General features: G+C 40.1%; 1 protein-coding gene across 2 annotated transcripts; it reads left to right on the top strand.

The window, feature by feature from the left end:
* The first annotated feature begins 108 nt into the window (after window positions 1–108).
* On the top strand, window positions 109–14071 carry mospd2 (motile sperm domain containing 2). Of its 2 annotated transcripts, none has more exons than XM_053439573.1 (15): window positions 109–290; window positions 392–449; window positions 775–933; window positions 1657–1743; window positions 1928–2082; window positions 3314–3374; window positions 3506–3544; window positions 3672–3796; window positions 4030–4203; window positions 8254–8372; window positions 11263–11356; window positions 12079–12175; window positions 12651–12771; window positions 12878–12980; window positions 13488–14071. In XM_053439573.1, exons 1-15 carry the CDS (start codon window positions 258–260, stop codon window positions 13638–13640), a joined length of 1578 nt encoding a protein of 525 aa, XP_053295548.1. In that variant the 5' UTR covers window positions 109–257; the 3' UTR covers window positions 13641–14071. The 2 variants fall into 2 exon arrangements, with proteins under 2 accessions (XP_053295548.1, XP_053295549.1); XM_053439574.1 differs by having other exon boundaries at window positions 114–290; window positions 778–933.
* The last annotated feature ends 2490 nt before the right edge of the window (window positions 14072–16561 follow it).

Below are 16561 nucleotides of genomic sequence, written 5' to 3'. Positions count from 1 at the left end.
ACTTAGCCTGTTAGCTCTGTATTTAAAACGACCGCGTGACAGTGATTGGATTTTAACTTGTCGTGAACGTCGTCCTCCCACCTTTCACTCTCTGCTTTCCACGTCACAGAGCAGAGGCGTGGCTACAGCCGGAGCCAAAATGGCTACAGCGGGGCGTCGGTTTCACAATTCGCACTGATTCATCCTAGCCAAACTCGCTAGCTCTACCGGCGGAAGCAGCAGCAGCAGCAGCAGCAGAGAGCGACTGACTGTTGAATATGGCTGAACCTGAGCAGCACGAAGGAGAGCAGGTACCGTCCAACACCGACACAACAGAGCTGCCTTCATTTGACCGCTTTTACAAGTTATGTCATTCTAAAACCTGAATACGTGTCTGACCCTGTTTTGACAGGACCTCGAAAAGAAGATTGAGGAGACGAGGTTGAGATTCAACAACGAGTTCGTCCAAGGTTGCACAAGTTATTGGCTTTAGTTACAAATTAACTTTCACCTCGTCAAGTTGCTTGGTTGTTGTCACTAGCATACGTTCATGTATTGTCGCTTAGCTGACTGCTGCTTAATGTTGTGTTGACCTACATGCTCTGAGCCCAGCTAAGCTCCAACCGTTAACTAGCTAATATTAGCCACGTTTTGTCACAGAAAGTAACAGCCCCAGGGCTGACACTTTACGGCCTGCGGCTAGTTCACAGCCCTGTACAAACAACAACTCAGCCCTTTTGAGTTTGAGCATCACGTGACTCAGCCTTACTGTGGTTGTACCTGTTGTTGTGTTAGCAGAATCCACAGAAAAATATGACTCCAGAGATGTGGAGAGGCTCCAGACCGACGATGCTCTGGCGGAGGGTTACCTCACATGGAGGATGTATGTGGTTGACGATGCCTTGAAAATGATCGATGATAGTTTCCAGTGGAGAAAAGAGTTTGGTGTGAATGGTAAGAAGTTTGACACAGGACGTGCACGATTTCACATCATCTTTGGTGTCAGTACAGAATCTGTCAAGCAATATCTTTGTGCTCCTTTCCCTTTTTTGCAAACAGATTTTTGTATTAAACATAAAAGCTCAGAGGTTTTTAACCGGAAATATTAAATCTCTCTGAAAACTAGTCCGAAATAAAAAGTGAAATGTGAACTTGACAACTTAGATATCAACTTTCAGTGCTTTCAAACACTTCAATCCTGGTGCTACAGACACAATTTACTTTAAAGTGTAATATCCAGCCAGAGTCAAAAGCAGAGATGTTGACATTGCCATATTTAGTTAGGACACACAGATCAACGGCTGTGCTGCTTCGGGATGAGCCCACAAAGAGTGTCATTGTGTGTCTCACACCCATATATCTCCATGCATAGGCTGCCACTGAGAACAATCCCCACTCTTTCTAAGTTGTTGGTTTTAGTCTTTAATCCAGCAAATTTTATTAGTGCAAGGAAACTTGATTTATTCAGGTCCAATAGTTCGCTGGTGCTTTCGTTAAACGGCTTGTCATTCAACTTGGACCCTTTTTTTAATCAGTTGTTTCTCATATTGTTGTTAATTATTAATGCAATCGCAGTGGGGGGTGGAGGATTTCCTATTCAGCTGTATTTTTTGTAATGCTTTAAATGAGAACAAACACCAGTTAACAGTGTGATGTGTGTGTACCTGTGTGTTTCAGATCTTACTGAGAGCAGCATTCCCAGGTGGATGTTTGAGACTGGTGCTGTCTACCTCCACGGCTATGACAAAGAAGGCAACAAGCTCTGTATGTACATACTTAATCAAAGACCTATTTAAACCGTACTGATATGGACCTAGAAAATACTAATTTTCAACACTTTGATAGGTTATCTGGTCCATTAGAGATGTTTAAACACTACTACACAAATCCCAAACTACTCAGAATAAGATCAAGTGTATAATTCATGAATCTTTTTTCCTGTGTTTAGTCTGGTTCAAAGTAAAGCTTCACTCCAAGGATACAAAAACAATAGTTGACAAGAAGAAGTATGTTGCCTTCTGGTTGGAGCGGTACGCCAAGAAAGAACCTGGGATGCCACTGACTGTTGTGTTTGACATGGCAGAGTCCGGCCTCAGCAATATAGTAAGTCCATGATGATGATAATGGTCCAGAAAATTATTTTCAGAATTATATTTTTAACTGATTTGTTATTCTATCATGAAAAAAATACTTTGCCTTGATCTGATATTTAACATCCAGTTTCCCCCAAAAAATGTCGTTCTTATTTCTTTGTCATAATAATAATAATACTTTTTCTTATTTATCTTTGCGGTGATAGACGTCTTGTTGAGTGTCCTCATATTTCTTGCCGTTTTAGCCGTGGTCTTGTTGGGACCGATGCACTTTAATGGTGCTATACTTTAGAGATTAAAGTAACCTTTAAATCCTGTTGGTCAATTCGAGTGGATTGCCTAATCCGCAGACTCACCGTGTCACAGGAGTTAGCTTCTTGACGGAGCTCCCTGTTCCTCGACTGTATTTCTTAGGCTAGGCTCTCATCTGGAGAAATGGCTAAATTAAATACAAATAAATCAAAGTTAGGGCCAATAAAGAGCCATGCAAACCAAATATGAAAAGAGTAGTTTAGAAGATGAGTTTGGAAATCATCTTTTATTGGGGTTTGTTGAACCACAGAACGAGTTGCAGCCCATGAGTAGCCAGTATGATCTCATTAAGGCTAAGGAGTGAGGCTCCTGCATATCAATGAGGCTTCTAGTCAGTTATGGAGCCCAGTCATGGTATAAGGTCTGTATCTTTTGACACATGGGCTGTTTGTGTGATGATAGTAATCAACATAAAAACACAACAAAGAAATCTATCTGATTCACCTTTAAAACATGACAGAACCTTTTACCTTGATAAGCATTTTCTAATCTAAGTGGGATTTATATATGAATTGTACCTCTCAGCTGTGATTAGATTTCCTAACATGATGTGGCCTTTAGATTTAATTATCTGTTTGATCAGAAGCCCATTGTTATTAAAGTGGAAAACATGCATCTTATTATAAGCCGTTTATTGTGAACTCTCCTTTGGAAGAAAAATGGCTTGTAAGTAGATTGTCTCTTTGAAATAATCAGAGTTGTAAGATATAGTTAGTGAAATCAGACGGTGACATATTACAGCAAGTCCCATGATGATCTGTTTTTGAAAAAGTTAATATCTAAAAAAAAAAATTAAGAAAGGAAATTAGCACTTCAAATGAATTATCATTTTATGTGTGTCCCTTCTCGCTGTTGAGAATCATAAAGCATCTTTCATAGATTTTGTTTTGATTTTTATATCACTGTTTTTCCCCCACTTTGTTTTTCAGGACATGGAGTTTGTGAAGTACGTTATAAATTGCTTCAAAGTTTATTATCCAAAGTTTCTGTGTAAGTAAGTTATAAAAGCAAAATGAATATGTATCCAGATGGAAATGAGTTTCATTCAGTTATTAATAGTGATTTTCATTTCTTTTTAAGTCATACAATTTATATGAACTTTGTTTTTCATACTATTTCAGCCAAAATGATCATTGTGGATATGCCTTGGATCATGAATGGTGAGACTGAGCCTTTCTTTTCTTAATAGTCCATATGAACTTTTATATTAATATCATTATTGTCAATAACCTATCTAAATACTAGAAATATTTTGATATACTGAGCATAAAACGTGTGTCATTTCAGCGGCATGGAAGATTGTGAAGTCGTGGTTAGGTCCCGAGGCAATCAGCAAACTAAAGTTTGCTTCCAGATCTGAGGTCCATACTTTTATAGGCCCTGAGTACCTGCCAACTCACATGGGTGGAACGGTATGTCCCTGTCGTTCTTAACTTTACAAAAAAAGCCTTGTACATCATGTTCTAATCGTTTAAATTTTTTTTCTGTCACACAGTTACAAAAGATTAAGTTAGTTAGACAACATCTTTTAGTGGGGTCATGTTGTGATGACGGCAAAGCTGATGTATTTAATGCGATTTATTTTTATTTATACCAACAATGCGCATGCCTATAGTGATTCTAAAATGATCTGACTACATTCCAGGACCCCTTCAAGTATAGCTACCCACCTCTTCCTGATGACGACTTCCAAACACCCATCTCTGACAATGGACATATTGTTGGTGAGGACGACACAGAGAGCAAAGAGGGTGAATTGGAGGTCAAAGATGCCCTCGAGTCCAGCTTCAACTCCGAGGTTGCAGTTAAACCCAAAAAGGTACATTTTACATTCTTTTCATCAACTTTGTATGAACTCATTTTGTCGCCAGTCCTTCCAGAAATTAGTTACCTTTTATTAATGGGATTTATGTTTGATCTCATTGTTTATCTGGATATGACAGAGAAAGTGTTATATTTTTGAATAAAAGTAATAATTGAATGTGAATAAATATTGCTGTTGGTTAAAGTAATACAGTCAGCAGGGGCAGTGCTTCTGTTCTTCTTGCAGCTGCTCTCATGTTTAACGTAAGCCGAGAGGGATTGAGTCATGATTAAATCTGATTGTCACATCTCAGCCAGTGTCGTCCACCTCTTGTCGACTTGACACACTGCTCCCAGTCAAATTAGATGCCCCACGGTCAGAGATTCCTCCTCGTTCCTCATTGCTCATTTCTTTAATTTGAGCCAGTGATTACAGCATGTAATCAGGCCGCTCTGTGGAGACAACTGTGAATTAAGTGGCAAGTAATGCCCTGAATTTGTAGACGTTAAGCTCTTGCTCATTGTCTTTGTGAAGGTGACTCCTAATGTCTTTGGCTGAAATTAAATCCTGCCAACAAATCCCATGCATCTCAGCCAGCCCACTGCTCCGCTCGTCATCTCTTCGGCTCCTCGTATGATCAGCGGAGGTTGTCTGTTTCTTAAGCTGTTCCCTGCTGGAGCTAGATTCCGGTTTCCTCCACAAATGGCCTCAGTGTAGCACCGTCGCTGAGACACCCTTCAGGCTTCAGCTTGAAAACGTCTGCATCTCCTGTAACCTTCGTCTTAGTCTGATGACACTGAATTTCAACTACTTTCAGCAGGACTGCAGCTTATGTCACAGATTCTACTCGCTCTCCACAGGACAATCTAGCCCTCACTTCATAATCTATTTAGCTTATTTTCTCGTGAGCAGTTTGCAAAGAAATCCTGCATGGAAATAGATGGAGGATATTAAGGGGGTCATGTAAGGATATGCATCCTGTTTGCAACTGTTTCTTGTTTTTGGTTTGTTATTTAGTATTGCAGCTTTTATTTACAGGTATTTTCTTGTTTTTCCCGTCACAGTCAGGGAACAGCGAACTTGGATTTAACCTGCTTTGACGTGAGGACAATGACAAGTTTGTTTAGCCTCTTTATGCCTATAAGACAGTAATTCTATCTGCTGGAGAGTTCTAGCAGTGCTGCGTTACCCTAACTTACTCCTGTGAGCCTCCTAAGCCCCAACAAACAAACAGTTCTCCTATTGTGAACCAATACCACATCGGTCATGCACAACAGATTTATATTTACAGAGCGGAGATATGCGAATCAGTGAATTGTTAGCCTCAACAATACTGTACAGGCACAACACAGAAATTTGCTAATGCTCTTATACTGGGAAATATAAATATAAACACAGATTCTCCATGCACTCTTTCTGGCATATGTTTCATCAGATTGTGGTGTATACTTGCCCTGAATAACCCCAGAGGAAAGGTGCAGAGCTGTCTATTGGAGCAAATTACTAACTTCATTAATCCCTACGCTTGAGCTGAAGAGATTGCTCAGAAATATTCAAGGTGAAAGAAATTAAGTTTTACTACAAACTCCCAAGTTTGAATAGTGAATTACTTAGCTATTCAAATACATTTTAATCGTTATTGTTGTGACTTCTAATTCTGTGAGTGAAGGAAAGCTACATCCTATCGGGACATTTAATGATCTTTGCAGAGAAGCTCCTTCGTTTAAAGCTTTCCTGTTATCTAATCCAGTAGCCAAGGCCAAAGAGCAAGTTTCTGACAAACCCATAGTTTTGTATGTCAGTTAATATATCAGATATTAACCAAAACGAATCATGCATTTTAAACCAAAACACAATACAATAGGAGAGGTTAATATAAGAAATGTTTAAATCGACTGCGTCTACTGTCTCATGAGAAGTTCATCAGGTATGAGTTATGAATTAGAAGTTTTGTTCGGTTGCCACATTTTCATTGTATCAAAATATCAGCCTGTCAACATTTCAAGCCTTGCTCCTGATCCACTCGTCTTCATGACAAAAGACTCTCCACCTTCTCCACCACCACCACCCATCCCGACCTGAATTCTTCTGGGTTCCAGGCAGCACTTTGCTGAAAATGTCACGGCCCACAGGAAACCTAATTTTGAACTTTCTTTCTGTTTTGAAAAAAGGGTTGGAGGTGGTAAGGCAGTGTAAGGTCACACCTACACATGGAGATCTGTGTCCGGAAGATTTCTGCGGACTGGAAAAGGCAGGTGTACTCGCGTGATGCAAGTTACTGTGAGTGCACCTGCCTCACAGTCGAACCGATGTCAGCACAACCCAACTTGACATTTTCATCCCTTGACCTGTCCTGGACTCCATATTTTAAATTTGACTCTGAACTGTTTTTTTTTTTTTTTTTAAAGGAACCACAAAAATTCAGCCTTGTAATCAAGGGATGTACTCTAAATGATGGGTAGTGTACCTTTTGCACAATATCATGTAAGCACTCAACCAAGTGAAACACTCCTTTCAGTTTATTATCTTAGAGATAATAGAAAGCACCTTCTGTCCTGACTGTTTCAATTTCATATTATTTGTATCTTTTAACCTCAGATTTAAAAAAGACAATTACTGTTATATTACAGTAGACTAGTTTTGTCACCTACTGCACTAAACCAACGACTTGTTTTGTAACCTACTGCACTAAACCAACGTCTTTAATTAGAGGTAACTTTTTAACCGAAGCACTCTCTGCCTTGTGCACTAACACAATCCTTACCAGGCCTGTGAGTCTGGAGACTGAGACCATGTATATAATCTTTGATTATGTTCAGTATAATATATAAGCACTTCTCATTGTGAGCATTACACTAATCTTTCAGTTTCAGATGATCGAAAATCTTCAACGATTTTTTTTTGTGTGCCTTTTGCATTTCATATTTAACACAATGTGAAGAAATCCTCGCGAAGTTCTTAATTCAATTTATGTTTTTATTGTGGTCTGTTTAATTTCAATGTATTGAGTATTACTACCATGAAGGTGTTTTTAATTCGTATGTTTCTCATAATAAATTATGTTTCTTTGTTAATCACTAACTTAATTTTCTTTGAGAGTTTGACAAAAATGCAAATTATTAACTTGCCAGAACAATAATTTAAATTCTCATATCTGTATGAAACTGCTTAATATTTCAAAGTTTAATTTGACCTTTAAGCATGTTTTGCTTAATTTTTTTGTATTACCTAATTGTGTTAAGCTTGCTCTTTTAAAATGACAAATAAATAGAGACATTTCATCAGCAGCTGATTTCTTTTTTGTGGCAGTTGCATGACAGCCAGCCATCGAATTAAGATAACATGTTTGGTTGCTTATCACAGCGAATGACACACTTCCCCTCTGAGTCGTTAATGTTGCCATCACACGTGAAGGCAATTCACCTTTGCCCCTGCCCTCCCTCCCTCCCTCCCTCCCTCCCTCCCTCCATCCCATCATGTCCTCACTTTCCCATGTTTGCACAATATGTGTTGCCAGCTACACTGTGTGAAAGCATCCATTTCACCAAATTGCCTACGTCATCAATAACATCCAGCACTGATACGGATGTTTCCCAATCTCTGTCCCCTTGTGTGGTCTTGTGGTCTGTCTTCAGATGATTTGGGTCAAAGTTGGGATGTTATACTGAAGTGAGTGAGTTGTTTCATGACCTCTGTCCTAGTTGAGCTTTCATTTAAGATGTCATGAGTTGGTGGGTTCTGCATTTTGAAGTGGACACTCTCTGTGCTCACATTCGAGACGACCTGGAAGTTTCGGTCAGGAGTCATCATGTGGGTTTTTTAGAAGAAAAAAAATTGGGAAGAAAGACTCTTTTGATGACTTAACACTGAACCTTTATTTCACATGATCCATTTATTTATCATTATAAATGACAGCCAAGGGTTCCATTAACTGATAGCTTTCTCTTCATGAAGGGCAGGGGTCAAGCTTTTCGTTTTCATAGAAAGGACCAGATAACGGTCACGTGATCACGTTATCTGAACTCTGAGTTCATTTTCTAATTAAGTGGACTTTGTTGTTTTCAGGTGAATTTCCTGGAAGACAGTGTGAAGTCAGAGGACAGTGATAAAACAGACACGAGTGCCAGGACCAAAGGAGCCAGGAAGCCACTGACCACCTTCAAAGGCCCTTTGCTAGACGTTAGGTAGGTCATCCTTCTTCCTTCTCCACTTTCATTTATTTATGTCTGCGTTGATTTACAACTTGTCCTGGCCAAACTAGTTAGAAGGGATCATTTTTCTACGCACTGATATTTGCAAGCACTCAATAATTTTAATGTTTTCTAAGGGACATATGGAAATTGTTTGTGGGGATGGTGTGATTTAGTATTTTGGTCTATTATGTATTGAGTTAATCTGTCCACCAATTTGCCCCACACCATCAAGACATCTACTCGATGAATTGGCACAATATTTAGTTCGGTGGGTCACAGGAAATGAACTCGCCTTATGAGATCCACGACTTTTCCTATAGTTCCAGCGTGAGGTTGACAGTTGTGGTTTTGAGGGAAATGTGTCGACTGTAATCGGATGTTACACCATAACATTTAAAAAGCATTCATGTCACCTTAAGGAAGAATTGTGATCACTATGGCAATTCCACTGGCTCATTATGTATTGAGATCAATTAGATCCCCATCAGCTTCACTTAACCTTGTGTTTAGGAGACAGGCTGTACATAAAGATGGACGACCTGTCAGCTCCCCAAAAGTGAAGCCAATGCATCTTCATTGTTCTCTGGTGGCTGGCTGCAGTGTAGGTCGTAAACCCCCCCCTCCTCCATGTTCCTCAAAGATGGTATCTGTACTTTTAGGTAGCTCTAATCAGTGATGTATGGTCAAGTGTCATTTATCCAGTAAGTCTGGTTTTAATTAGTTATTTGATGCCATGAAATTGGATGAAATCTAATGATTGACAGCTGAGACTGACACAGGATTGGTCGAGCAAGTGTGTCGGCAGAACCTTTGAACCATGGCTCCACTCTGTGCTCATTACTGTGCAAACTCTCTCTCTAAATGAAGTCAAAAGCGCAAGATGATGCCTTTGATCCTTGGATACCTATTTTTTATACAATTGGAGGAAGTATGGACGCATCAATCCTTCTCACAAAAAGTCTGTGGTTTATTATTTGGATTGAAGAACTGTAGTGCAGCCTCACAAAACTGTGGCTCCTGTTTATAGTGGGTCGGCAGACTATATCACACACAACCTAAACAGACTTTGTCTTATTTTCCTGCATCTAACTGGGGATGGATGTGCAGATAAGTCAGATTCTTCTCACTGTAGCTTCTGCACTGACACTGTTCTCCATCAGAATAAATGTACATTAAATGTACCAAATAAACTTTAAACTGAGTGTATGTGTATTTAGGAGCCCTTCGCCATAAGACAAGTTTTAATTGCCTTGTACCTATTGACCACAGTGTTTCCTTCATGTATTGGCTCAAAGCCTAAAGTCATTATTGATGGGCTTGTCCCTTTATAGCTCAATTGATCTGCTCACAGGAATTAAGGATGCTACCAATCAATTGTTCATTAAGAAGGAATGAGCCGGTGAAGTTAATTTTTAATGGGGCCACAGTAATCAGGGAGAGGGACTGGCCAATGATCAACTTCAAAAGTGGTGAATTGCAAAGGAGCATAGTGATCATAGAGGGATCTGGTTGGATCTTTGGTAAATGCTTAGTGGTACATTCACACACACTGAGATGTTCCTCCTCATTTTCATGAATACTGTCCGTTGAGTTCTGTTTTTTTTCCAGAGTAACGGCTTTGATGTGAGGACTTTTAACTGCTCCAGGCTGTGAATTATAGTGATAAACAGATTTAAATGAGCCTTAAATGCAATTATGTTTCTGAGCTGTGTTCGCTTTAATTCGAGGCTGGGGGCTTGAAAAGGGAGTAGGGGGCTTTGATCTTGTGTTTGCCAAAGGTTTCCAGAGCCAGAAGACTCTGAGCTCCAGCAAACGTCAGACTCCACAGCTGTTTTAGTCCAGGAAGGAACACACGAGGACATGAAACAGAATGATATGTTTGTTTCGTCCATGAAATGCAGCCAAGCTCCATCAATGAGAACCTTTATGTTATAATCCATCTGCCAGTTTATTCTTGGCAAAGTGAAAGTCTCCAATGTATCAAGTGTTCTGTGTTTATTAAGATTGAATTCATTAAATCAAAATTTATTCATAGCCAAATGTGACTGTTACAAATTAAGAAGAAGAAGCATCAAGTTCACGAGACACAAACGACAACAATCAGAGAGCAAGGCAAGGTGACCAAAATGGAGAAATGTTTTATATTTTTCGACTTCGTGATCATGGTTCCCAATTTTTGCATGAAATTGTCTGAATACCTTGAATGTTGTCTGGTCATAAAGACAGCATTGGCATGTTTAAAATTTCTTAATGTGGTATTTAAAGGCAAAAAGTAAAATCATTAAACCGTATCAAATTTACATTAATGTCACTTAGCAGCAACACACTGTCTACCCATAGCATGGGAACTATAGCACATGTTTCCTTATGTTTTCTCTCATTCTCCTGCCAGTATCAGTTACTTGCCTTCTGGTTCACAGGCTGTGGAAGTAGTTTGAAGACATGTAGTCAGGCGCTGTAGACAAACCTCGAAAACTATCAAACCAGATTAACAAGTGCATCATCTATTGATTTGTTTTCTCCCCATGTGTGTCATTGTCAGTGTATTGATATATCAACAGAAGTCATATGGGTATTGAGGCGGGTGCTACAATTACCTGTGTTGATAAATTTATTCCCACAACAGGTGCTCAGAAGGTTCCAACAATTCAGTTTTGTCCCCAGCAACAATGGCTGGATAAAACCACCAATTAATGTGGTTCGTAGATAGATTTTTTTTTTTTTAGATCATATTAAGCACATCTAGCCTCTGAAATCTTTTCTTGGGTTAATAATTAGTTATTTGAAAGCACAAAATCACTGTCATTTATTAAAGATCCGCACCTCTGATTTTCACCCAGCTCCTGTTACACGCTGTGTTTTTTATTTTTCCTCTGTGCAGCCCTGCAGAGGAGCTCAGCTTCGGTTCTGGAGACACCGAGAAGAAGTGTCTCATTATCCTGAGCAATGTGACCAAAAATCAAGTGGCCTTCAAGGTGAGTGTGAGGACACTCACATGCCTGTGTGCTAACTTGGCTGATTGAGTTGGTGAACATGGGATGATGACTGCTACACACTGCTGAACGTTTTGGTAATACCACTGAGATTAGATTAATTGATCAGTATTTTGACATGTGATTATAAGGTGAAATTATTTGTCAAGAATAATTAGCAAATGTAAACTGCTGAAGGATTTGTGGGGGCTGATACCAATATGATAACAGGGAATAAATAAAATACAATCAAATTGGCAGTGAATCCTAGGATGTTGTTATCAAAACCTTATGACAATTATAATTGAGGCTTGATATTTTACAGTTTCATTAATCATAAACTTAAAATAAAAAGACAAATACAGCTTAATATATAGAACTTGAATTTATCGAAAATAAATATAAATGCACATTTTCTGCATTGTTCATTCATTTTGTAAAATAAAAGTTTACAATATCGGTGCATTTTGTCAACAAACACTGATACTAAACATCTGTGAAAGGCTCATCGGTCGTTTTTTTTGTAATAAATCAGTTGGTCTTTATTATATATCGTAAATTAAATATATATTGGATGTAAGTTAGACAAAAACGTGTCATGAAAATGTCAACTTGAGCTGTGGCTTATGGTGTGATGTGCACTTTACCATATTTTCTAAAAGTCGAACTAACTAATAGTTAAACACAACAAAACTGTATTAATGGTGAATCTGGTGTCTCCACAGGTACGGACCACAGCACCGGAGAAGTACCGAGTGAAGCCCAGTAGCAGCTGCTGTGAACCAGGAGCTTCCGTTGAAATAGTGGTTTCCTTACATGGAGGTACTGCACTTTAACTCTATTCACAGCAGATGTGTCCAAACGCAGAACCTTCGAATACTCAAACGGTCCAGTCTGTTTCCTTCTCAAAGTGCCGGCAGCCACTTTTCTTTCGCCTGACATACATATTTCAATAGTGATAAAATAATCATCTCCCCTGTCGGACAACTGACGGTGTTGTGTTGGGACTGTGAGGTCAGCTGCAGGTTATATTGTGCCCCATATCTCTCAGAACAATCAGTTCTATCTTCTTAAGTGTCTGAAGAGTCTTTAGTAGCTGTTATACATTGCAGTAATGTTATGGCATTTGAGGCATTAACATATCTTTTTTTACTGAGTTTAAACGACAGTTAAAATTCTTCTCTCACATTTACAAAAAAAGACATTTCCTGTATTGTTAGGTATTTAAGAGCAACAACAAAAATCATAATTGTCTGGGCTTTTTGCTGTAATGTTGCCCTGAATGGTTTTTGTTCAGGATCTCAGGCTTCGCCGCAGGACCGATTTTTGGTCATGGCGGCTGAGATGGAAAACGCTGGATCCCAGGAACTGGCCCAGTTCTGGAAAGAAGTACCAAAAGCCAAGATCATGGAACACAGGTAAACACCACACACTCTTGGTGATGGCCTCTTGTCAGACAGTTCTAATAGTGGACTCCTCGTGGCCTCATGGCTCATGGCTCATTAGACTGTATCTTTCCCTCAGATTGCGCTGCAATATTCTGGAGAGCTTCAAACCAGCAGTCAGTATTCTGAGGGACAGTCCTGTGGATACGGGGACCAGCGGGCAGCAGGAATTAGACATAATGGTGAGTTCTGTTGAAGTGACTGTGACTTATAATAATATACGTGTTAATTGACATACTTTTTAACACCTCAAAGGTTTGTACAGACTCCCATCATCATCAAGCATTCTGGAGGTGCAGCAAGGAAGTTGTAATTAATAGTTTTTGCATGTTCATAGAGAGAACTGAGATCCTCAGAGTCCCTTTACTGTTGTTCATGAAAAACTACTCACAGCCTGTGACTCCACTTTGCTTATCTATATACAGTCAAACAAAATACATGTTAATTTTTTTTAGCTGTACTGGTATCTAAATTTGGATAAAGCCAGACTAGCAGTTGACCCTTGCTTCCACTTTTGATGCTAAATGCACTGTCTTGGAGTGTTAAGGGACTTACTTCCCCAGATCTTGAACTTTTCCTTTTCCTGCACGTCCGTTATAGTCTACCTTGTTTCTGAGCCGTCCATTACAATGCTGTCACACTGATAAACCAGGTGAGTGACCTTTCCTTTCTTTTTTTTATCCCACCAGCTCATGCGGATGACGGCCTGCAACTTTCGGCTAGAGCAGAAGCTGAACTCGTGTCTCTGGCTGCAGAAGGTTCTCACGGTGCTGGTCCTGGTCCTCGTGGCGCTGAACCTGCTCTGTCTCTACCTGCTGAGCACGGCCCAGCCGAAATCTTGATGTCCCCCCAGCTCCCTCCGCCTGCTATAAGTCAATCACAGACACGAGACGGTTCTGGCTGGGCCTCGGTTGATCGCCTATGGGACGGTCGCCGTGCGCTCTGCCCCCCCCCCTCCCTGACTTCCCCCCACAGGCTGCCGTCATAGAGAGGAGGAGCGCTGACTTTAGGGACATGTGAGTCGTTGTGGAGTTGTTGTATGAAGAGATTGTACTCATCGATTTCCAGGCACTTGAGAGTTAACAAAGACACTTTTAACAATGGGACATCAAATCCTTCGTTCATTTTTCCTAAGAAGGATCATGAAATAAATGTGTATTTATTGCAAAAGTAACAATATTTAGAAAACAAAGAGTTATTTTTGTGATCATTATGTACATTTTTTTACATTAGATGAATCTACAGAATGTGAATAAACTCTTTTTCAACTTACCGTTTTTCTTTTAAGATTCTGATACTTTTCTCTTGTGCAGTCAAGTCAGGCAGCGATAAAAGAGCATCTACACACCCTTTATCTCGAGATTGAAATGTTTCGGCCACGCACTTGTCGTATTTACACTCTGTAATAAACCCCATCATTAGTGCAGCGGTGTCTAATTGAAAACATTGCCGTACGACCCAAACTAAATCTCTCCGTGCTCGGACCAAGAAGCCACAGGAGATCTCTGCCTCCTCTATCGCCTCCATTTGTTTTAATTACTCCCAACACTTGCAAACTAAAAATACCAAAGCAATTACTGGCGAGTGCGAGGACACGGCGCAACCCACTTGTAGCTTAGTGGAAGGCGCTGATATCTATAACAAGATCCGGCTCGGAGCAATCAGGAGCAGCCGCACGACGAATGATTACGATTTGGTTATTAGATGTGTGCACATCAGGGTTTGTCTGGCAGAAACATCCACAGCTTGTTTTTTCACTAGGTGGTGGCCGCCTGCATTTGAGGGACGATTAGAAAGATGCACACAATAATGAGCAAAATAATCCTCCGTTGAACTTGATTATAAACACTCTGCTGTTTTGGGTGCCGCACAATGTTCATTCCCAGAAGATTACACTTTCTATTTTAGTCATAACACTTGGTACGGCTCCCTCTCCTCTTAGGGAAAAACCTCTGTTTAAAAGCTGCTTGTAGAAGAAGGAAGTGGATCGTTCCAAGCCAACATGTGCGCTGGATGTAAAACTTGCATTTGTGCGTTTCACTTAAACCCTCGGTAAGAAATGCATTTTGCACTGTTGTGCCGATGTACTAAAAAAAGCATGGAGGTTAATGGAGTGCCGGCCTCTGGGGAATAACAGTAAAAGCTTTGGTATCACACATAGGTGGGTTGATTTATAAGTGCATCCGAGAGCCGCACAGTACCCGACTGAACCTGGGAGCCTGTTGGGATCAGTTATGGCACGATGGCTGAAGTGGAAAATGATTCGGGCGCTCATGTGACTGACATTGCCAGACCGACTTGTCTCGCCTGATCGTCTTTGTGCCGCTAATTACAGCCGGACCACACTCCGTATCTTTTCGGGGCAGCCTCTGAAGTCACAAGCTCCTCCACAGTATTGATTAAACATTACGCACCAGTTAAATCGAAGCGCGGCTCGATGTATGCGGCCGAGCCCCGGGCACCCGTGCTATGTTTGAGGGGAACAATGATTTAGCTCAAGTGCCAAATTGGGACGGGGGGGCGATCGATGGGAAAGATAATGAGTGCTGCGTTTAACAAGAAGGGAGTGAGTGAGTGGAGCAACTGTTGCTTTTGTCCCCGTAGAGAGGAGGCTTCTGCTCACAGAGAACTACGCTAACACGCAGCCCTCTCCATCATCTCTCTAAACGCCCTGTCGGAACCAATGCTTATGACGAAGCGACTGTGACATGAATCCATTCCAGTAACTGTGATGTAACATAAAACTGATCGGTCTGTAATCAATAGGTGCGTATCATACTGTCCATATTCTAGCTTTATATTTCCATCTGCAGTGAACCTGCTCTCGCTCCCTGTGGAGTGAGTTAACCCAATTTATCCACAGACTTACTCACAGGTCAGAGGTCAATGAGTCCTTGAAGATGGTGACAGCTGACAGCCTGCAGGGGAGTTTTGGGAACATTACCAATGATCTCTCCGCTTCCATTCGATATTTATCTTCTGTGGCCATAAAGACTCAGCAGGGAACCTGATCCGACAGAAACCTGTTTGTAATCCTGATTGAGGCAGTGGATCAGCGACATCGTGAATACCACATACGGACAATGGAGAGAAGAGTCGACTAGAAATCAAAAGAAAGTGTCTTATCTAAATTAATGGGAGTTAAACATTGGTAGCAGTGCCCCTGCTCCTCCTCTGAATATCATTGTGTCAAATAAGGCACCAAAAGAAAATCAGATGCTAATAAATTCCAGATTCTTCACTTCAAAACTACAAAGCTCCGTTTCTCAGATGGGTACATGGATATATTCATTATGTTGATGTAGGACTGGAGCAGTATGGTAAATTAAATATAACATCAGTTCATACATGCATCTCTCACTTAACTTGTACTTCTTTATAAATATATATATATATATATATATATATATATATATATATATATATGTGTATGATGTTTTGTTTTATCTACTTCTATCCCCAATGAATTCTATTTTCACATTTCTTTTTCTTGCTCCCCGTGTCGTGCTTGTTTTAAAAAATATTTTCTAGACTCTTGGGAAGCAGCTGTATTTTGTTTCACAGAATTATTTTGCATAATATCTCAACACGAGCACAAAAACATAAACATTAGACTCATTGTTTGTACAGTGAGTGAAAAATGAGACAATTGTGCAAGCGTGTCTCTCCACAGTCAGTCACAGAAATTTCAATGTAAAGTCTCTTTTTTTAAACGATCTGTCGGCACAAGTGTTTAATAGACATACATTTCACAACTAGATAG

This window comes from Pleuronectes platessa, chromosome 14, assembly GCF_947347685.1.
Source record: "Pleuronectes platessa chromosome 14, fPlePla1.1, whole genome shotgun sequence".
In the NCBI taxonomy this organism is placed as follows: domain Eukaryota; kingdom Metazoa; phylum Chordata; class Actinopteri; order Pleuronectiformes; family Pleuronectidae; genus Pleuronectes; species Pleuronectes platessa.
The sequence above is the reverse complement of the archived record's forward strand: the minus strand, read 5'-3'. Positions and strand labels throughout refer to the sequence as shown.